Consider the following 23,143-nt stretch of genomic DNA (forward strand, 5'->3'; position numbering starts at 1 on the left):
TTTTGCTGGCACAATACTGAAGGGCCTGTGCTAAAAGCTCTGCTGTAATGGGACATTGTCGTATCGGAACCGCACTGGACATTTGATAAGCATTAAACTAATTAAAGCTTCCGGGACGCCACGGGAAGGAGCGCGAGGCAACTCGTCTGAGGAGCCTCGAACAGCGTGGGGGTCTTAGAGGGGTCACGAAGGCTCCGTGAACCCCTAAACCACAGGTGGAATATCCTGTTGGTCAAAATACTCAGCAAGGCTGCGTGTGCTCGCCTGTGTTGCCGGCGTTTAACAAGGCTGGAGCCGCAGCGAGAAGGGGAAGCACCAGACTCCATGCTGTGAAGCCTCAGGCTCCGAGGGAAAGCGGCGGACCTCCGACAACAGAGGAAAAGCTGGGAAATAGTCCTAAAAGCTTTGAAGAAAGCAGAGGAGGGAGAACATTGGAAAACAATCAAAGTAAAAGCCAAAGGAATTCTGAATGAAGTACCCAGCAGAGAAGTAATTAAAGACAAAAGAAGGAGGAATTCACTACTGGCGGTAAGATTGACAAAGGAGTAAAGCGAAAAGCTGGCAGACGTGAATGAAAGAGCAAGAAGTAACCGCTAGCGAGGGGAAGGAATATCCTCGATAACAAAGTACATTTTACAAAGTACAAAGTACAGAGAGTTGGAAGCAAGGTAATATTGAGTTTGTTTGTTTTTTGATAGACTCTTTACCGGGTTTGAGAGGAGGAAAGGAGGTTTCTGGGGCATTTAGTTGATGCTTTAACCGACAGGCTTTTTGAGGACGTTATCGTTAACATCAACTTTCTTGTTTGAAGTGGGTGGAAGAAAGCCTGGGTCCTCCCCAGACCTTAATGCTGGTTTTATGTTAGTGACTTCCCTATGGGTTTAAAAAAGGGAGGAGGAAGCCATTTCGGGACTTAACTTGGCTTTGTTATTCGCCATTTCAATTTGTTCTTGATCTACTACGTCTCTGCATGCATTTGAGATTTAAAGGGACATGCGCCAAAAGCCAAACAGGAGAATTTAAACCAGCATAAAGAACACTTCCCAAAGAACCTCCAAGTCTCCAGTAAAGGAAAATTTTTGGTGACGCCAGACTTCTATAATACCACCCTCTAGGAGGGTAAAGACTGTAAAAGGTAAAGACTGTAAAACTTTGTGTATAGTCTGACGCCTACTATCTGCTATCTGCTATTACACCCCAACGCCAGACCCGGTAACCTACTAACCCATTAGAGACTATCTGTGATCCTGTGCCTCATCCCTTTTTGAAAGACATTAGGACAGAGACTAGCTTCTGGGGGAGATTATTCCAGATCCAAGGACCCACCACAAAAAGGCCCTGCTACATGTCTCATGGTTATGAATCCTGGGAACTGTGAGCAAATTGCAGTTCAGCAACATTCGGAGGGCTGCAGGTTGACCATTCAGGACTATGTCTCTCTATAAACCTGTCTATAAATCTGCTGCATTTATATAACTCCCCAAAGACATTAGTGTGGTGGACCCTAAGATCTTTCAAGCCTACAAAATGACAAACGGTGCAAAAAAGGGGGTGGTAACACCAGCGGAAAGGAGGCCGTCGAGACAAGAGGATGCTAAGGAAAGCAAAGAAATTAAAGACTATAGTAGTCTGATGGCAGAAATAAGGAAAGAATTCAAAAATAATGAACAATATATTGAGAGAAAATTACTTGAGGTACAAGACACTTTGGACAAGAAATTGGAGGGAGTGGTGGGGGAATTGACAGGAAAGGTTAAAGATTTATCAGTAAGAACCAAGGTTCTGGAAGATTCAATGAAAAAGGTGCAAAAAGATACGAAAACTAGTAAGAAGGAGGTGGATAGAATTAGAGTAGAAGTTAAAGAGATAGAAAGAGTGCAGGAAGAGTTGTTGGACAATATGGCCATGACACAAATGAGGCAAAATCAAACCAACCTGAAATTGAGGGGTGTACCAGAGACCCCAAATGAGAATATTAGATCTAAAATGATAAAAGAGCTGGCAACTTGGTTAAATAAGAGTGAGGAGGAGGTAAACTGTCATTTAGTAAATACTTTTCGAATAAGACCAAAATCAGACAGAGCCAGAAAGAAAAAGCTGCCAGGTGACGTAATTGTCATGTTCAACACTTTGGAAATAAGAAATGAAATACTGCAACAGAACCACATAAAAAGGTTATATATTGAAGGAAACCCAATTATTATCTTTAAAGAAATTCCTTCGAGATTTCTTCGAAGGAGAGAGACATACAAAAAATTAACAAACCAATTGAAGAAGAATGGGATATTGTATAGATGGGAGTTTCCTGAAGGCATTTCATTCTACTTTAAGGAAAAAAGGTTTAAATTAAGCACCAGTGTTGAACTTCAAAAATTTGCGAGGAGATATGAGAAGGACCTGGGAAAAGTTGAAGGGGAGGCGGAAAGGGAAGAACGACAGAGAGATGAGGAGGGTGAAGGGAGTGAAGAAGAAGAAAAAGAGGAGAGTATAACAGGAGAAGGGGAAGAACAAGAGGAGGAAAGCAAGGAACAGTAGTTTCTATTTAATCTAGCTAAATTAGCTAGAATAGTTTAATAGATGGCTTTAAAAACAATAAGCTGGAATGTGAACGGTTTGAACAATAAAAATAAGAGGAATCAGATTGCGCATGTATTGCTGAAAAAGAATTGGGATCTAATTTGTCTTCAAGAAACGCATGTAATAGGAAAACACAAGAGGGTATTAAGTAATAAGAGATTGGGATTGGAATTTGTGACCTCCGACAAGGTTAAGAAAAGAGGGGTAGTAATTTATATAAAGGAAAAATATGATCCGCAATTACTGTACAAAGATGAACATGGGAGAGTAGTGGTGGTGCAGATGGTCTTTCATGGAGAAAAAATAGTTGTGGTTGGAATATATGCCCCGAATGAGAAAAAAATCAGCTTTCTTTTTGGAATTAGATAATATACTAATGGAATGGATGGATCAGAAAATGATACTGATGGGAGATTTTAATGGGGTGGTGACGCCGAATACGGATAGATTAACAAAAAGACAAGATGGGAAAGAAGGTAAATTACCACGATCTTTCTTTGACATGGTAAATAATCTGGGATTGACGGATGCTTGGAGATTTAAAAATCCTACTGCAAAACAATTCACTTTTTTTCCAAATCCGAATCAGAGCTGAGGGCGGATAGACAGTATTTGGGTCTCGAGGGAATTGGTACAGAACTTAATTAAGTCTGAAATTTGGCCTCAAACTTTATCTGATCATAGTGCGGTTTCCATGGAGTTAAAAGGTAGAGAGGTTAAAACAGCCAGATGGAGAATGAATGAATATTTATTTAATGATCAAAAGATAGTAAATTAGGCTATAGAAACAATTGAAGAATACTTTAGGTGGAACTTAAATGGAGAAACTTCCATAGAGACGGTGTGGGACGCAGGAAAAGCGGTCATGAGGGGTTTTTTGATTCAGAAAAATAGCCAACTAAGAAAAGAAAAGGAAAAAAAGAAAGAGCAGATTTTAACACAGATTATGGAAAATGAAAGAAAATTAACTGTTAACCCTAGTGAAGAGAGTTTAAAACAGAACTTAAAAATATTACAAGCTAAATTTGCTACAATAATTAACCAAGAGATAGAGTGGAAAATTAAGAGGATGAATCAAAAGAACTTTGAGTCCGCAAATAAGATAGGGAAATATCTAGCGTGACAGTTGAGAGAAAGGAAGAAGTTGAGTACGATCAGTAAAATAAAAGAAGGAGATATGATTATGGAAGAACCAAAAGAAATAAAAAGAATATTCCAAAGATATTATAAGGATTTGTATAAAAGAGGAGAGGAAACAGAACAAGAAATAGATCAATTTTTGCAAAAACACCATCTGGAACAAATTGTAGAAGATGAAAGAGCAGCACTAGATGAGATAATAACACAGGAAGAGATAAAAAAGGCTATCAAAGAGATGAAAGCTGGGAAGGCGCCGGGACCGGACGGTCTTCCGGCCAAATATTATAAAATATTAATTAACCAAATATCACCAGTGCTGGGAGAGGTTATGAACAATATATTGAGAGAAGGAAAGATACCTAATACCTGGAAGGAAGCCTATGTTACATTGATTCCTAAAAAAGAGGTGGACACTACGGAAGTAAAGAACTATAGACCAATTTCATTATTAAATAATGATTATAAGCTATTTGCAGATATAATGGCGGAAAGATTAAAGAAGGTCTTGATTAATAAAATTCATGGTGACCAAACTGGATTTCTCCCAGGGAGACAATTACGGGATAATGTAAGGAATTTGATTGACATTATTGAATATTTGGACATGAAAATAGACAGAAAAGCTGCACTGGTTTTCATAGACGCCGAAAAGGCATTTGACAATGTTTCCTGGAACTTCCTAAAGAAGGTTTTGGAGAGGATGGGAATTGGCGAAAAATTTAGAAGAGGCATAGAAGCAATATACAAAGAACAGAAAGCAAAGCTGGTGATAAATAATAATACAACAGAATATTTTAACATTTATAAAGGGACCAGACAAGGTTGCCCCCTGTCCCCCTTATTATTTATTATAATTTTGGAAGTACTTAATAAGAGACTGAGGGAGGCAACAGAAGTGAAAGGAATTAGAGTAGGAAAGAAGGAATTCAAAATCAAAGCCTTCGCCGACGATATTGTTCTGACTTTGGAAGATCCACAAGATAGTGTAAAAGAAGCATTACAAAAAATTGAGGAATTTGGAGAGGTGGCAGGTTTTAAGGTAAATAAGAATAAAACTAAAATGCTGGTTAAAAATCTAACTAAGGAAGAAACGAAAGATCTAGAACAAAAAGTGGAAATCATGGTGGTGTAAAAAGTGAAATATCTGGGAGTGTGGATCACGGCAAAAAACATAAACCTATATAAAGATAATTATGAAGTTACATGGAAAAAAATAAAGATTTGGAAATATGGGGGAGGATGAAATTTTCCTTTTTAGGGAGGATAGCAGTGGTTAAAATGAATGTTTTGCCGAGGATGTTGTTTTTATTTCAAACTCTTCCAGTTATTAAAGGTTTAAAACAATGTAAAGAATGGCAGAGAACCCTGATGAAATTCATCTGGCAGGGGAAAAGACCAAGGATTAAAATGAAAATATTAACTGATAAAAAGGAAAGAGGAGGTTTTGCTCTCCCAGATTTGAGCCTATATTATGAAGCAGTGTGCCTACTTTGGCTAAAAGATTGGATAAAATTGGAGAACAGAGACCTATTGGATTTGGAAGGTTTCAATAATTGGTACGGGTGGCACGCATATCTCTGGTATGAGAAGGTGAAAGTCCACAGGGCTTTCTTAAATCATATTTTCAGGGGGCCAATATATCAGGTCTGGGAAAGAAATAAGAACCTTCTTGAAAGAAAAACACCATGGTGGATCTCACCGGTAGAGGTCTTAACAATAAAAAAAACCAACATGGAAGGGAAGACAGCCACTTACGAAGATTTGGTAAGAAAATCAGAACAAGGGTCTAAACTTAAACCTTATGAGGAAATAAAGGATCAATTCACCGGTTGGTTACAATATCATCAGGTGAATGATATGTTAAAGCAAGATAAAAGAAAAATGGGCTTTGAGGACAAGAAATCAAAATTCAATATAGAAATAATAGAAGGTAAAAACAAAACATTGTCTAAATTATATGACATATTACTGGAATGGCATACAAAAGACGAGGAAGTCAAAGAGGCAGTGATTAAATGGGCAATTGACTTCGACTATAACATCGAGTTTGAAAAGTGGTTGAAACTGTGGAATAGAGATATTAAATTTACGGCCTGTACGAGTTTGAGAGAAAATGTTTGGAAAATGCTCTATAGATGGTATCTTACACCGGCAAAATTGGCTAAAATCTATAGATCAGAAAATAAGACATGCTGGAAATGTGGTGAAGTGGAGGGAGACCTCTACCATATGTGGTGGCAATGCAACAAGGGGAAGGTTTTTTGGGAAGCAATATATAATGAACTTAAAAAAGTTTTTAAATACACTTTTCCCAAAAGACCTGAGGCCTTTTTGCTGGGAATTATGGGTAAGGAAATAAAAAATGAAGATAAAAAAATATTTCTCTATGCCACCACAGCCACAAGAATTATGCTGGCACAAAACTGGAAAACAGAAACTATACCTAACGTAAGTGACTGGCAGGTCAAAATGATTAACTATGCCGAGCTAGATAGATTAACAGGCAGAATACGAGACCAAGACGACCAGAAATTTCAAAAAAATTGGAGTAAATTTTGGAAATATATTGGAACGGATATATAGGAGGAACTGGCGGTATTAGAAAAACTTTATCAGCTAATAATTATTGTCAGGGGTTCAGGAGCAGAGGCGAGGGCAAGGGAGGAAACAGAGAGCGAGGGGGAGGAGGCAGAAGAAAGGATGAGTGACGACGACGACCCGAGATCTCCGAGTCTGTCCAGTGAATCAGAAGATTCACAAAGAGGAGCACCAGTGGCAAGGGCAAGGGGGGAGACTAGGGGGACACCCCAGGAAGAAAGAGCCAGAGGCTCTTTCAAAAACTGTTTTTGTTTTCTGGTATTAACTGAGATATTTATTGGCTTTAATCTGGGATAGATTTTGTTCTGGCTCAATCATGGAATCCACTCCATCTCCAATCACAACTTATATTATGATCCAACAGGGATCCTTACTGAGAGAGTCCATGATCCCAAGATTCTCCTCCTTGACCTCTTTATGCAAAGCTCTCTGGTCCGGATTCAGCAACGTCCACCCCTTGTCTGTGAAACAAACAGCAACATCTTCACCTGAACACTCCCCATCAGAAGGTATCTCAATCTGGTTGGTCAAAATTTAAATTGACAGATGGCAATATATACAACTTAGAAGTATATTCAACTCAGATCAAAAGAAAGGATTTGTGAAAGAAGATTTGAAATTTAAAGTCACAGTGATACAGAATAACAAGAAATTGTTATCCAAAACCTATAGTCTTTTATTGCACTGGGAATTGATGGAGGAGGAAATGAAAGAAACGATGATTAGATGGTCTCAGGATCTCAGACATACTATCTATCTAGAGCAATGGGAGAAACTCTGGCGAGAGGCTATACGATTTACTGCCTCATATACAATTAAAGAACATTTTGTAAAGATGTTCTATAGGTAGCATTTAACGCCAGTTAAGCTGGCAAAGATATACAAATTGAAATCCAACCTCTGTTGGAGATGTGGTGGAAAAATAGGAACAACAATACAGATGTGGTGGAGGTGTGAGGAAATTAAGAAATTTGGGATAGTAGTGCACGAAGAACTAAAGAAGATGTTGAAAATATCAATAACAAAGAGAACCAGAGACATATCTCCTTGGATTGAGAGATGAAGAGATACCACGGGGGGGGGGGGATTTTTCTATATGCAAGTACTGTGAGGAGAATCAGAACGTACAGGGTTAAACAGTTCTGTGTGACGTCTCACATTCTGAGGTGTGGTTTTGTTCACATACGGGAATCTTTCTTTGCGTGTGAATTACTTTCGTTTTTAGCTGTCAAGCCGAGGAGATGTCCGCTCGATCTCCAGGTTGATTTATGATGTTTTTCTGTACAATGATTAAAGACTTCTTAGATGAGCAAGAAGCCTGCGTACAGCCTTGGATTTATCACCCACCCAAGGCACGACTGCTGCTGCGAAACTCGGCTTGGAGCCAGGAAGACAGCTTAAGGCTCACAGTTGGCACGGAGAGTTGGCACAGGAAAGTGTGGCGGACGCCATTACATTCCACAAGTACAGCTGCTAGAATAGTGATTGCTGCTCGGTGGAAGTCACAAACTATACCCACAAAGGAGGAATGGATTTGTAAACTAAATGAATATTTAATTCTGGCAAAATTAACTGAAATTAGAAGAAATCAGTCGAATCAAAAATTTAAAAAGGAGTGGAAATGTTTTGATGAATATATGGCAAAATATTGCTCAAGAAAAGATACGCTAATATGCCTAGATAAAATGTGAAGTACTGGATGGAAGAAAAATTAGTAAGGAAAGATAATAAGAATATGAAGATGATTTGAGAAGGTTGTAGAATGCAAAGATTATTGTAAATTGTATAATGTGGAGGAAATACAGTGGGGGCGGAGGGAAGTGGGAGGAGGGAGAAAAGGATAATAGGATGGATTGAGGAAATAGAAATGTAAATGTATGGGGGGATGGGAAGGAAATTGTGTTGGCTTTGGTACATCTGTATTGTAAAGTAATATGTGAAAACCAATAAAAATAATAATAATTTAAAAAATTAAAACAGGAAAATATTTAAATTTATACGTAAATCTCTTTCTTCACTTTGAACCCCCCCTCCCATTTTCATGATAAGACCAGCTTTGTGTTGTTTCATTGGTAACAGAAGCGGAAAAATGACTATTACTCACTTAATCTAAGCACAACGGCCACAAGAGCTCCAGTCTAGGCATTTGGCTCTGCGATGTTGAATGTTCTCTGTGCTCTCCTGTTTCCCCTTTTTTTGTTTCAGTTGAAAGCAATTCATGGACCCAGAACTCATACACTGACCACTAATGATGAACTATATGTTATAGATACTCCTGCAAATTTATTCTGCTATGTTTGAGATATACAGACTCAGCCTACATATTTGTATCATCTATTATTCCTATCTTGCTTGTTTTATAAAGTTAATAAAAGTTATACAAAAAGAAGAGAAAAAGGCAACACACGGAGGCCCCATCTGAGTTCACACTGCACAGCAGGATCAGGTTCCTTTAAGGAGTCCAGGGCTGCGCGATGGATCAGTGAGTTGTCAGCTATTGGTAGGGCATTCAGATCACAGAACTGGTTTTAGACATTTTGAGCTGCCAATACATCGCGTTGGCCGGGGAGCTGTAATCTATTCCTAGCTGAAATTGCCTGCAGATGACAAAAGCGTAGGCAGGCAGGCAGGCAGGCAGGCAGGCAGGTGGGGGAGCCCGAAAAGGTGCTCCCCTTCTCCATCTCCATCCGCCTGCCGGCCTGCCCCCACCCCCCAGCTGAGCAAGCCCCAATTCCTCTCTGGCTCCATCCCTCCAGGTCCCCATCTCCACTCTCCTGGGACTCACCAGATCTCTCAGAGGTCCCTGGGAGGGAACGCTCAGAGGTTGTGGGGAGGGATGCAGGAGACAGCCGGACCAGGTCAACCGTCCATCTTCCCCCTTCCATCCTTGCTAGGTTTGCAGGATCTGTCTCTTTCACCCTTTCTGAGGAGTCAAGGAGCCAAAACGAGCTGGAGGGTCCTGGGAGAGAGGAAGAAGCAAAGGGAGCCTCAGAGGCCCTGCAGGGATTTTCTGGCTGGAGGGGAAGCCTCCCAATATGTTGGGGGCCCCACCCACAGCAAAATCCCTGCTTTATCTCATTTCTGGCCAGAGAACTTTCCCTCTTCACCCTCCATCCCTCCATGTTCCCATCTCCCCTCCCCTGGAACTCACCAGATCTCTTGGAGGTCCCTGGGAGGGAACGCTCAGAGGTTGAGAGGAGGGATGCAGGAGACAACCTGACCAGGTCAACTGTCCATCTTCCCCCTTCCATCCTCACTAGGGTTGCAGAATCTGTCCCTTTTATCCTTCCTGAGGAGCCAAAACGAGCTGGAGGGTCCTGGGAGAGAGGAAGAAGGAAAGGCAGCCTCAGAGGCCCTGCAGGGATTCTCCTGCCCTAGATATTCTCCTGCCCCTGGAGAAGCACAAATGGGGCGGCCCCTTCCCAAGAGAAGCCCCATTTCTATACCTCTCCAGTGGTATAGAGTTGGATGTGGTCAAAAATGTGATGGCAAGAATAAATATTGACATCCTAGGCATCAGTGAACTAAAATGGACAGGGATGGGCGAATTCAGTTCAGATGACCATCATATCTACTACTGTGGGCAAGAATCCCGTAAAAGAAATGGAGTGGCCCTCATGGCCAAGAAAAGAGTGGCAAAAGCTGTACTGGGATGCAATCTCAAAAATGATAGAATGATCTTGATACGAATCCAAGGCAGACCTACAAGAAATAGAGTACAGATTTCCAAAGAATAGCAAGGAGAGACAAGAGCAATGCAAAGAAATAGAGGAAAACAATAGAATGGGAAAAAGCAGAGATCAGTTCAAGAAAATTGGAGATATGAAAGGAACATTTTGTACAAAGATTGCCATAATAAAGGACCAAAGTGGTAAGGACCTAACAGAAGCAGAAGACATCAAGAAGAGGGGGCAAGAATAAACAGAGGAGGAGGGGGAGGAGGAGGAGGAGAAGATATCCCGCTTTATCACTCCCCTTCAGGAGTCTCAAAGCGGCTCACATTCTCCTTTCCCTTCCTCCCCCACAACAAACACTCTGTGGGGTGAGTGGGGCTGAGAGACTTCACAGAAGTGTGACTGGCCCAAGGTCACCCAGCAGCTGCATGGGGAGGAGCGGAGACGCGAACCCGGTTCCCCAGATTACGAGTCTACCGCTCTTAACCACTACCCCACACTGGCTCTCCAGAGGAATTATACCAGGAAGATGGAGGGCACAAGGAGAAGGGGACGACAGAGGACGAGATGATTGGACAGTGTTCTCGAAGCTACCAGCATGAGTTTGGCCAAACTGCGGGAGGAAATAAAACACCACCTAACAGGGTGGATCCAGTATCACCAAATAAATGAGGTCTTCAAAGCTGACAAGAAAGAGGGTTTTGCAATTTCAGTATTGGATAAAGATTTACTACAAAACAAAACAAAATTAATTTTTAAAATCTATGGAATCTTACTGGAGTGGGAGGACATGGATGAACAGGTAAAGGCGGTAATGATCAAATTGGCTATGGGTTTAGGGAAACCTATTCAAGTAACATCATGGGGGAAATTATGGAAGGAGAGTTGGAATTTTACGGCTTGTGAGGCAATAACAGAAAATTTGATAAAGATTGTCAGGGTTACTTCCAGATCCTAGCTCACAGAGGATCACGCTAGCCAGCGGTTGTTGATTAAAAGTCTTTATTGAGTTACAGTCTCCATTCTCGAGCTGCTGCGTGCAACCCTACGCCTTATGCTTAGGTCGGCGAAGCTCCTTCTGAGTCTCCGCCCCTTGCGCACCAACTTAATATCCTAGCCCTGCTCCACCTTTTCCGCCTGACAGTTCTCCTCTGGGTCCCTCTGCCCCCCTGGGTCTCTCCCTTCCGGGATTCTTCTGACGCTGACCCCCCTGACTCCCCTGTCTCCTTGCGCCGGGCTTTAGGACCTGGCTCTCTTTCCGGGCTGCCTACTGCGCCACCTTCCTGTGCATTTGAACTTGGCGCGCGCGCCCAACCTTCCACTTTCCGTCTAACCGTCACTTCGCTCCCCGATGAAGGTGTGGCCACTCCTGACTCGTGCCCTCCCTCCTGTTGCGAGCTGCCAGCGCTAGCTCCCAGGCGCTCTTCCTCTTCCCTACTCTCTGGCGGTGACGTAGGTCCCGATCTCCAACTGCTCCCCTCTGAGTCCCCTCTGGCTCTTTCTTCCTGGGGTGTCCCCCTAGTCTCCCCCCTTGCCCTTGCCACTGGTGCTCCTCTTTGTGAATCTTCTGATTCACTGGACAGACTCGGAGATCTCGGGTCGTCGTCGTCACTCATCCTTTCTTCTGCCTCCTCCCCCTCGCTCTCTGTTTCCTCCCTTGCCCTCGCCTCTGCTCCTGAACCCCTGACAAAGATGTTTTAAATAAGGAAATATTTCTTTACGCCACAGTGGCAGTGAGAACATTTATTGCCAATTAATTGCCAAAAATTGGAAAAAAAGAAATAATTCTGACCAAAAAAAAGCTCTCTTTGGAGGAGGGTCCCTGGCACTCGGGGAGAGACCATAAATGTTGTAACTACTCCGGGTCAACGCTAGCTTTCCCCTTAATTCCTCATGAAGTTTCCTAATACCAGTTATACCATATGCCTTATACCATTTCCTAAAATTCTATGATTATCCCCGCTGTGTTTTATTTAATGGAAATTGAGACGGGTTTCCTAGGTGAAGCTTTTTCCACATTCTAAACAGTCCCTTGCAGGAAATATTTCATGGAAAATTAGATTCACCAAAAGAACGAAGCCAGACAAATGTAGAAAGGGAAAAAGAAAGTTAGACAGGATGTACCTCCACGTCCCTGAGATCTCTGAAGCCTACATGGAAGAAGGCCTGGGCAGCTCAGAGCAGCCTCATCCTGGTTGGAAAAGGCAGGACTGGTGGAAGAATATTCCCAGACAGAACAGGAGATGCATCTCCTATGGAGAGTTGTGGGTGTGTTAACATCTCAGGTGCTGCAGGGGGCGCTATGGGGCTCCCTCAAAAGAGAGGAGGTTTGTCCTTCAGAGATCTGTATGGAATTTCAAAACTGATCTCATGATCCAGCAGGGAGCCTTACCAGAGAGGCCGCGATCCCAGGATTCTCCTCCTCGACTTCCTTCTGCAGAGCTCTCTGGTCAGGATCCAGCAAAGCCCAGTCCTCCTCCTCTGTGAAAGGAACAGCTACGTCTTCAAAGCACACTGGACCCTAAGGGGGAAAGGGGGAATAAAGATGATATGATTCTACACGTTGCTCTGTTCTTGTCTGTTGTGTATTTAATTGATGGGTACAGTGGTACCTCGGGTTACAGACGCTTCAGGTTACAGACTCCGCTAACCCAGGCACAGTACCTCGGGTTAAGAACTTTGCTTCAGGATGAGAACAGAAATTGCACGGTGGTGGTAGTGGAGGCCCCATTTTCTAAAGTGGTACCTCAGGTTAAGAACAGTTTCAGGTTAAAGATGGACCTCCAGAATAAATTAAGTTCTTAACCCGAGGTACCACTGTATTAATCTTTGTGTCAGCGGGGGAATTCACGTAATAATATTATTATCTCTATATGGCACTCATCTTCATGGAAATCTTTGCAAGCATTCCCATTTTCCGGATGGAAGGACCTCCTCTCCCTTCATCTGGTGGGGTGGACCCTCCCCCTGCCCTCAAGCCAACTTGAAGGGGCACCAGGAGGGGGTGGGGAGGGGATGGTTGGTTGGTTGGCATCCATCTGTCTTAGGAGTGGGAGTGAGATCTGGGGGAGAGACATGTGCTGTTGCATCTGGGGCACAGGAAGTGGTGCTGGAGATGCAGAGGGGCTTTTCTTCTCCCTGTGCTCCCCCCACGTGGGAATGTTCCCCTCTGGCTGCAGCCTCTGGGCACAAAGGTGACCCCTCTCTCCATCTGAAGGGGGTTTATTTCCTTCTCCCAAAGCCCCCTCCCCCCGAAAGGAAGGCAGCCCCCTCCCTGGCTTGGCAGAGAGGGCAAAGGAGGACCCTCTGCTCCCCGACTTGGGGCTCTCCCCCCACCGCGCATGACCTGAGCAGGGACCCCCATGCCCCCTCCCTGCCCCCCCCCTTATCTCCTGGGGGGGGGGAGAAGAGGCGAAGGGCTGCCTAGTGGCGGGAGGTGCCTTGGGCTCAGAAATGGCTCCCTCCAGACCCCCCCCCAAGAAACACCCCCTCCCCCCCCACCAGGAAAATAGGGAGATGAAGACGTGTCCCAGGCCAGGGATGAAACGCCCTCGCCATCTTGGGGGGGAGGCCGAAAGGAGCTTCCAGGAGAGCCACCTGCAAAGGACCCCTGGAAGGGCTTGGGGCCCAGGAGGGATCCCTTCAGACCCATGGACCAGAGAGGGGTCCTGGGGAGGAGTCCGCCCCTGAAGGGCCGCCTGGCCGGCCAGGAATCCTTGGCGCCCCAAGGGAGGCGAGGCGGCAGTTGGGGAAAGGCAGTTGGGAAAAGCCGTTGAGGGGAAGCAGCCGCGGGGGGGGGAGGGGGGGGCCTCCCCTCTCCTCCCTCAGAGACACACAGAGAGAGAGAGAGAGAGAGAGAGAGAGAGAGACACACAAGGGGGGGGGCGGAGGAAAGGGGGGCTCTCCTCCCGGAAAGGGGGGGGCAGGGGGGTCTCCTCTCTCTCTCTCTCCCCCTCACAACCCCAGGGCCTTCCTCGAGAAAAGAGATGAGCCCCCCCCCCCGCCTGTCTTCCCAGGCGGAGGTTTGGACAGACACCCAAGGAAGGGGGGGGGCCCTTCGGAGAATGGCTGGTCTGGACCACCTGAGTTGGGGAGGAGAATCCCTCAGAGGCTCCTTTCCTCCTCGCTGGTGTTACAACTCAGTGTGAGAAGGCGATGGGGAGCCTGGAAAGAGGGAGAGATTGACCGTTGAGAGGGGACTTGAGAGAACGTGACTGAAATCACGGGGGGGGGCCCACATATTTCAAGTTAAATGTTCCAAATATGACGCCTGCATGTGTCCTTTCCACTTGACAGCCCTCGCCTGCCCCCCCCCACCTGGGCCAAGACCTCTCTTCCTCAGTTCCACAGGAGAAGTGGCTCTCCCTCCAGATCCCTGCAGGCCTCAGGGGGCCACTGGAGCCCAGTGGGGGGGGGGACTCTGGGGAACTGGCCAAGTGAGGGCCGCCCAGAAAGGGCTCCTGGGACCCCCAGGGGCCAGAGGGGGGGTCTCCAGCCTGGCCTCTCCCCTCTTTCTGCAGGTGGAGCCCTTCTCCTAGCGCTGACTGGGAGAGGAATTTGGAGGTCTTCGATATATCCTAGAATCACAGAGTTGGAAGAGGCCACCAGGGCCATCGAGTCCAACCCCCTGCCAAGCAGGAAACACCATCAGAGCACTCCTGGCATATGCTTGTCAAGCCTCTGCTTAAAGACCTCCAAAGGAGGAGACTCCACCACACTCCTGGGCAGCAAATTCCACTCTCGAACAGCTCTTACTGTCAGGAAGTTCTTCCTCATGTTTAGGTGGAATCTTCTTTCTTGTAGTTTGGATCCATTGCTCCGTGTCCGCTTCTCCGGAGCAGCAGAAAACAACCTTTCTCCCTCCTCTAGGTGACATCCTTTTATGTATTTGAACATGGCTATCATCTCACCCCTGAACCTCCTCTTCTCCAGGCTAAACATACCTGCAGCAGTTTTCTCTCCAAAATAAAAGCGAGCAAGTTTAAGCAGCCTTGTTCCAAGATGTGACTGGGGTGGGATGGCCAGAGTGCCAGCTCCTACTCCCAGAGAGGAGGGTTCAATTCCCCACTCAGCCAGGAAGCACCTTAGTCGGCATTTGCAGCCTCCCTCGCAGGGTTGTTGTGAGGAAGAAATGGGGAGGAGGAGAACCATGTACACCACCGTGTGTGTGTGTGTGTGTGTGTGTGTGTGTGTGTTACATTTATATACCACCTTTACTCCCAAGCAGCTCCTTGGAAGAAAAGGGTGGTATAGAAATGTAATAAGAAGAATAAATTGTATGTAGCTTGGCTGCCAGGCCTGCTGGCTTTGCTAGCTGTGCCTGTGAGGGAGAGGCAGCGTGGAAGCAGCATCTGGCATAAAGTGTCATGAGCTTCCTGCTTCTTCCAGTCCAAGATGGCTGGAATAGTGGGGAAGGAGGAGGACTGCATCACAGAGCAGGGAGGACATAGGTGGAGATGGCCTTGTGGTTCTTCCATCCTCCACCTCATCTAGCAGGGGGCAAAAATGGGCACAGGAGTGAATGTGAATTTTGCTTTGGTTCATGAGGCTGGTTTCTACACACAAACTGTGGCATTCCGCTCTATCCTCCAGCCAGACAAGCAAGAACCATTATCAGAGTTCAAGACCACATTCCAGCAAGTCAGAAACATTTGAGGAGAGGTTGCAAAGTAGGGCTAGTGAGAGGGGTGGAGATTCTGGGGGCAGGGGGGCCTGGAGAGAGTCCCAGGGGCGAAACAGAATAGACCTGGGGGGTCACATGTGGCCCATAGGCCTCTGCTCTCTAGCCCCCAGTGACCACGGCTGCAATCTCCCATCTTGATCCCGAGCAGCCCCATGGATGCAAGATGTGTGCAGAGTACCTTTGGAGAACAGGCGGGAGACTGAATGCTCTGCTCCTCCTTTTTCAGATACCAAAGCCAAGTGTTACCAGGGCGCTGGAGAGGGCTACATGGGGACATGGAACACAACTGTGAGTGGAGCCAAGTGCTTGAACTGAAAGCTCGATTCCTTGAGGAATAAGCGGTACAATGCGTACCGGGCAGATGCCGCTAGGTTGGGCCTTGGAAACCACAACTATTGCAGGTGAGAAAGTGAGTTTAGGAGGGGCCTCTTCCTCTTCTTGCCCCCCAATACCATGGGACATTATTGCAGTCAAACCAATAATTCATGTTTTACCAGATTGGCACATGAAGGGGCTCATAGAGCTTTCTTGTCAAATTTGCTAGAGAGAACTCTGTGAGATCACTTCCTTTGTCTGCTTTGGCAGGAAGCTGTAGCCCTACATCCTTCCAGCCTGGGCAGCCTCCTCTTTCTTCGTCATGCTTCCAAGCTGACCACATGTCCATGTCTGAGGTCTGCAGCTCAGACACAATTTTGAACTTACCTTTTGTACTTTGGTAACTTAGATAGTACAATCGTACTTTGGTTTTGGAACAGCTTAGTTCCTGAACATTTTGGCTCCTGAATGCTGCAAACCCAGAAGTGAGTGTTTCAGTTTGCAAACTATTTTTGGAAGTTGAACGTCCAACAGGGCTTCTGCGGCTTCCGATTGGCTGCAGGAGCTTCCTGCAGCCAATCAGAAGCCACGCCTTAGTTTCTGAACGTTTTGGAAGTCAAATGGACTTCCAGAATGGATTCCTTTCGACTTCCAAGGTACGACTGTAGTTATAAACATGCTTTTATTTGGTGCTGCAATTGCTACTTCAACCTAGATTGTGTAAGTAAATACTACTTTTACTTCTTTACAAAACAGTGTTGTGATTGTTGTTTTTAAGGGGTAGACAATGGGTAATACCAGGAAAATCCAGTCTGCCTTTAGAGCATCCTGGATTATTGTTTGTAAAAGCTTAAATCAAACTTTTCTTAGCTTCAAAGTTTAAGCTGCAAAGGATGGTACTCTGTTGATCTCACAAATGTGAGCAAGGAAGAATAATAACTAAACCATGTATCCTCTCCTAGTGCCGAAATCCATTCCCACAAATACATCCTTGTAGGCAAAATCTACTCTGAGCGGGAGAAATATTGACATTGTCAAATAAGGATGCTGCAGAGCTGGAAAAGGTTCAGAAAAGGGCGACCAAAATGGTTGAGAGCATCTCCACTGTGAGGAAAGGTTACAACATTTTAGTTTAGTGTAAGTGAGACTTTGGGAAGACACACAAGGTGGAGGTGTATAATATCATTTCATCATAATTTCATGAAACTGTGTGCGCTTTGTGGAGAAAGGGAATAAATAGGAAGACATCTAGGCCATATAGTGAAGCTGAAGATTGGAAGATTCAGGGCTGACAACAGGAAGGACGTCTTTGGAGAAGAGAAGAGTTTTGGATTTGATATCCCGCTTTATCACTCCCCTTCAGGAGTCTCAAAGCGGCTCACATTCTCCTTTCCCTTCCTCCCCCACAACAAACACTCTGTGGGGTGAGTGGGGCTGAGAGACTTCAAAGAAGTGTGACTGGCCCAAGGTCACCCAGCAGCTGCATGTGGAGGAGCGGAGACGCGAACCCGGTTCCCCAGATTACGAGACTACCGCTCTTAACCACTACACCACACAAGTCTTCCCTCAGGGCTTAGAATTAAACTATGGAGCTCCTTCCCCCAAGGCGTAGTGTCAACCACCAACTTGGGTTGAGAAGACCAATTTCCACGAGCCTAAGAGGAGCCTGTGGGAGCCGGTGGAGGCAAAGCAGAGTCAAAATGGCCAGCAGCCATCAAGAGCCCCTCTCCGCTGCTGCCTCCTCCTCCTCCTCCTCCTCCTCCTCCTCCTCCATGAATTGGTCCAGTTCTCTTTTAAAGACATTCCGGTTGGTGGTTACCACTGCCCCTGTGGGCGTGAGTTCCAGAGCTGAATTCTGCACTTCATGAAGAATTATTTTTTAAAAAAATCTATCCTGAATCTTCCAACATTCAGCTTCATTGGGTGTGATATGAGAGAGGGAAGAAAACGTCTCCAACCACTTTCTTCATGCCTTGCATAATTTCATAAAATTTCATTGTGTCACCTCACACTTGCCTTTTCTCTAAATTAAAAAGTCCCCAATGCAACAGCCTTTCTTCATAGGAGAGTCACTCCATCCCTTAATTAATTTAGCAGCCCTTTTCTTGACCTTTTCCTGGGGGATAAGGCTGTCAGTGGCTACTGGCCTTGACGGAGGTGATGCTTCCCTGGGGGGGGGGGGAGGCAGTCGGCTTCTGAATAGCAAGTGGGGGGCGGGACAGGGCAAGTGCTGTTGCACCCAGGAAAGGCTGCTTCCAAGCCTTTCACTGACTTCTAGTTGGCTGCTGTGAGAACCGAGTGTCTGTCTAGATGTTTCTTCGTATGATCTAGCAAGACTCTTCCTACATTCTTAAAATTATCAGTGTATTATTTTGAGTATAAATGTTGGCCTCCCCCCCCATTTTTTCCCTTATTTTTGAGGTTGCAGCTGAGTTTGCAGCTGTCCCCAGTGGTGCAGTGGGCCAGTGCATCTGGCTATCAACCAGAAGGTTGGTGGTTGGACTAGATGACCCCTGGAGTCCCTTCCAGCTCTACAATTCCACACTGCTATGATAAATGTCTTAATGGTACAAAATGCCCAGTGTTTGCCTTTCCTTTCCTCTAGAAACCCTGATTCCGACATCATGCCCTGGTGCTTTGTCTACAAAGGAAACAAGTACAGCTTTGAGTTCTGCAGCCTCCCTCCCTGCGCCAACAGTAGGTTCAAGGCTCCTCTGCAGTGGGGCAGAGCCAGGTGGGGCGGTGAAAATGTTGTGCTATGAGCATTGGAGCCGAAGGGAAGAAGGCTTTTAGCAGTTTCTCTCCACATCACGGCCCTGATCCAAATTAACTTGTGTGAATTCCACACCCACACACTTGTATTTTGGTCTGCTCCTTTTCAATAGAAATATGCACCAGACTCCGAGAATCTTGCGTGGAATCTGGAGCTCTAGTTCCACCACAATCATTCCCTATTTGTGCAGCATGTTTAGTTTTGCAGAAACAAAGAATTGGCTTCATCTATGGTTATTGCCATGCTTGCGGGAAAATGGAGTAGAAAACTTGTGTTAGTTGGCCTCAGTGACCAAACTCGCTCATTACGGTAGAAAAAGGAGACAATGAGAAGATGCAATATATACTAAAAGAGACTTGATTATGAATTAAATAAAAATGGGAGGGTGCTGGCTTCAAATAATCATTTTGCAATGTTCTGATGGCATTCAACTTAAACATTTTCTTAATGTTGCATTTTGGATATTGATACCTTCATGCTTGCAGGAAAAATGTATTATCTTGTTTATTACAAATTATTTAATAGGGCTCGTATTCATAAGGTATGTGTAAGCTTTGTTCTAAGACATGTACAGTAACTTTCAGCTTTTTATTAGGCCAGTCACACTTCTCTGTAGTCTCTCAGCCTCACTCACCTCACAGAGTGTTTGTTGTGGGGGAGGAAGGGAAAGGAGAATGTTAGCCGCTTTGAGACTCCTTCAGGTAGTGATAAAGCGGGATATTAAATCCAAACTCTTCTCCTCCTCCTCCTCCTCCTCCTCCTCCTTCTTCTTTTTCTTCTTGTCTGTGTTGGTTTTCTAGTTAAATAAAAATCATTTAAAACTTTTCTAGTTAAATAAAATATGTAAAATTTAATTTAAGAACCAGCCCCATCCCTTGTAACATCTATGGCGCTGTACAGATGAAAAGTGGATCCCTGCCCCAAGGTTCATACATTTAAGGCACACACCCCCCAACTTGGAAACTGTGGGTCATCAGGGGTGCTGGGAATTGTAGCTCTGTGAGAGGTAAACTATAGCTCCTATGATTCTTGGGGGGGGGGGGATGTGCTTTTAATGTAGGCTTCACAATTGAAAATCTGCAGTGAGAAAAAAACCTCAAACTATATGCCCCATGAATGTGGTTCGGGCCTGATGCAAACCTGCCTTTTTTGTCACAGAAAGTCACACTTGCATTTCTGGAAGAGGCAACAACTATCGAGGTCCCCACAACCGCACGGAATTGGGTGCTGCTTGCTTGAGGTGGGATTCCCAGTTCCTTACTGGGCTGGTCTTCAATTCCCATCGGGAGGATGCAGAGCAGCTCGGTCTCACCAGCCACAACTTCTGCAGGTAAGCCGACCCTCACCTTTTCTCCTTGCAGTTTTTTGTCCAAAAAGAAAAACTAAATGCAAAACATGGCTTATTGATAAGATATGTGTTTGGCTTTTCCAAAAAGGCTCTGGACCACTCTGCCTTATCTAGTGTAAGAACAATAACCTGCTGATTGGCTCTGCCCTGTGTGCTGCTTTTATTGAATTCATAGAAATAATTCTGCAATTAGATGAGGCTGTGTTTTTTGGGTCATCCAATCCATTTGTGCCATTTCATTCATGTTTGCTACAAATGCCTATGTGGTTGTTGATAAAATATTGGTGAAAACCCGAATTTGGATGTGGTCATGTGTAGGATTGCATTCAGGGTCTTGGCGTGTGTTCCACTGGTGTATGCATATATGATCTTGCACACTGGTAAAAAACCACACACCACACACAATGGATCTCGATGCAGTTATCTAGAAACTCAGGAAGTGGACTTGTACATTCCCTGCACCCACCACAATATGGCACTGACTGGCATTGGCACTGACTGGAGATGGAACGTGGGTCCCTTGGCATCCCACCATTGGCCAGGCTGGTGGGAAACATCTGGAGGGCATGTTTAGCAGCCACTTTCCAACTTTCACTGAGAGTCCCCTTCTCTCTGGGATCCTTTTAACTGAACATTTCAGGGATTGAACCTGGGACCTGTGGTCCATCCCTGAATGTACCTTGACTTGTCCCAAGGCAACCCTGACGCATTGTGGCAATGCATTGGTAGTGTGTTACCAGGGCACATCTGTGCACCGGGAACACATTGCAGGGAAGGGAAGAAGTGCAAAAGAACGGAAAGCTGTTGCAAAACATGCCTGCCTAGTGCTCTGTCCAACTTGAAAACAGTAAAAACAAGGGAGAGTTTCAATAGCATTGCTTTCCAGTGCAGAAACTATTCAGATCTTTTAGAATAAAATTGGGATGAGGACAATTTCTCTAAGCGCCCCCTTCCCAAGGACTCTGAGTGAGGCTTTGAATCACAGCTGAGGCCAGAGGCCACTTCACACAGTGTCTGTGAAAGCCGACCAGGAGGAGGAGATGATGCTGGATTTAATGGCTTTTGACTATCCCCAAGTGTTTCCAGGCCTGCCTGTGACTTTATAGTATAGGATGGATTGATGGATGGACACAGGAAGTCACGGCTGATGCAGAGCTTTCTGTGGCGTGGACCAGTTTCAAATTCATGTTGTGTTAAGCTGGGTGGGGAACCTTTGGCCCTCCGGTTGTTGCTGAACTCCAACTCCCATGCACCCACAAAAAGGGCCAAGGATGTTGGGAACTATCATTCAGCACCGTCTGGAGGGCCGCTTGAGTCATGGCTTTCCCCCAAATAATTCTGGGAAATATGGTTTGTTAAGGGTGCTCAGAGTTGTTAGGAGACTCATATTTGCCTCCCAGAGCTACAATTCCCAGAGTGGTTTAACTTATTGACAGTAAGAGCTGTTTGACAGTGGAATTTGCTGCCAAGGAGTGTGGTGGAGTCTCCTACTTTGGAGGTCTTTAAGCAGAGGCTTGACAACCATATGTCAGGAGTGCTCTGATGGTGTTTCCTGCTTGGCAGGGGGTTGGACTCGATGGCCCTTGTGGTCTCTTCCAACTCTATGATTCTATGATATTCATCCCTCTTCACAGGGAACTCTGGGAATTCTAGCTCTCGGATCAGGAACAGGAGTCTCCTACTAACCTTCAGGCTACTTAACAAACTGCAGCTCCCAGAATTCTTTGCAGGAAGCCCTCTAAAGTGGCATCATAGTGTTTTAAATGTATGGTGAGAATGTGGCGCCTTCGTTAGAGCCTTGACCAATCTGCATTGAATGGGGCTGATGGCCAAAACGTCAGGAGTGTTGGGAAAAAGCTGTTCTAAGTACATGCAAAAAACAAAGGTTATCAAGCAGCCCTCCGTAAACTCCAGAACATCATCCTCAGGGGACATACAAACCTGGGTAGCCCACACTGCTGCTCTTTGCAGGGGCAGAGAGGGGGGAGCATTTGATCTCTGAAGTAATCCTGTTCCACTTTTGTGTTGCAGGAATCCTGATAATAGCACCCAGCCTTGGTGCCACGTGCTCAGGGGTGGCAAGAGGAAATGGGAATACTGCAATGTGCCAGCTTGCTGTAAGTGCCTGCCTTATCCGTGGGGCAAAATGCCAGCAAACTGCATTTCAGTTGCTGGCTCCAATGGTGATCTGATGTACCTTTACTGTTGTTTTCATTGCTTTGTATTTTATAATAATGTTTCTAAATGTTGTGAGCCACCTTGGCTCTAGCTCTGGGAGGAAAGGTGGGATAAATACTACTGCTGTCTATTGTCTTATGAGCACCAACCAAAGACCTTCCTCTTCCAACTTTTAAGCAGAGATCTTTCTGTGTCTGCATCTGTAGTGGAATTGTTTTGAAGATGCTTTTATCATTGAACTGTTTGCCACCCGGGTTCCTTTGAGAGGACGGATGGGATAGCAATGTGCTAAATAAATGAAGAGGTCGGCCCTGGGAGAGCATTTTGCCCCAAGCGGAGAGTTAACGTTGTATCTGAGTCTGGGGCACATTTTCCTTGTTTTCCTGGCCACGTGTGGAACGAGAAAGTACCGCCAGTCTCAGTTTCGGATCAAAGGAGGCCTCTACTCGTACATCCAGTCCCACCCGTGGCAGGCGGCCATCTTTGTCAGGGTACAAGGAGTGGAGGCCTACCTCTGTGGTGGGGTCCTGATCCATTCCTGTTGGGTCCTCTCAGCTGCCCACTGCTTTGTGGAAAGGTAAGAGTCCGGCGCCTGATTTGCCATCTCTTCTGCACTTGCTGCCCCCTCAGGAAGTCTCTTGAAGTCAGAGGCAATTTGTGGTTCTGGAGATGAAAAGCCAAGTGGGAGGCAGCAACATTTGTGCATTTAGCAATTGTTCCGTTCGTGCAGGTTTTTCTTGGAGTAATAGCAGGTGGGATTCTGCTGTGGGGAGGGTTTGCTGCTGCAGTCCGGATCTCCCCCGCTCCTGCTTGGCAGGGGGTTGGACTCGATGGCCCTTGTGGTCTCTTCCAACTCT

The 23,143-nt window shown here is 45.5% G+C and overlaps 1 protein-coding gene across 1 annotated transcript; it reads left to right on the top strand.

Moving 5' to 3' along the window:
• Window positions 1-10,779: 10,779 nt before the first annotated feature.
• On the top strand, window positions 10,780-22,928 carry LOC309524445 (tissue-type plasminogen activator-like; the record flags this gene model as incomplete). Its single annotated transcript, XM_082242381.1, has 6 exons — window positions 10,780-10,791; window positions 15,991-16,073; window positions 18,593-18,684; window positions 19,919-20,090; window positions 22,140-22,368; window positions 22,589-22,928. 6 exons carry the CDS (start codon window positions 10,780-10,782, stop codon window positions 22,865-22,867), a joined length of 867 nt encoding a protein of 288 aa, XP_082098507.1. The 3' UTR covers window positions 22,868-22,928.
• Between the last annotated feature and the right edge of the window lie 215 nt (window positions 22,929-23,143).

Source organism: Podarcis vaucheri, assembly GCF_965113315.1.
Source record: "Podarcis vaucheri genome assembly, contig: HAP1_SCAFFOLD_202, whole genome shotgun sequence".
NCBI classification, from domain to species: domain Eukaryota; kingdom Metazoa; phylum Chordata; class Lepidosauria; order Squamata; family Lacertidae; genus Podarcis; species Podarcis vaucheri.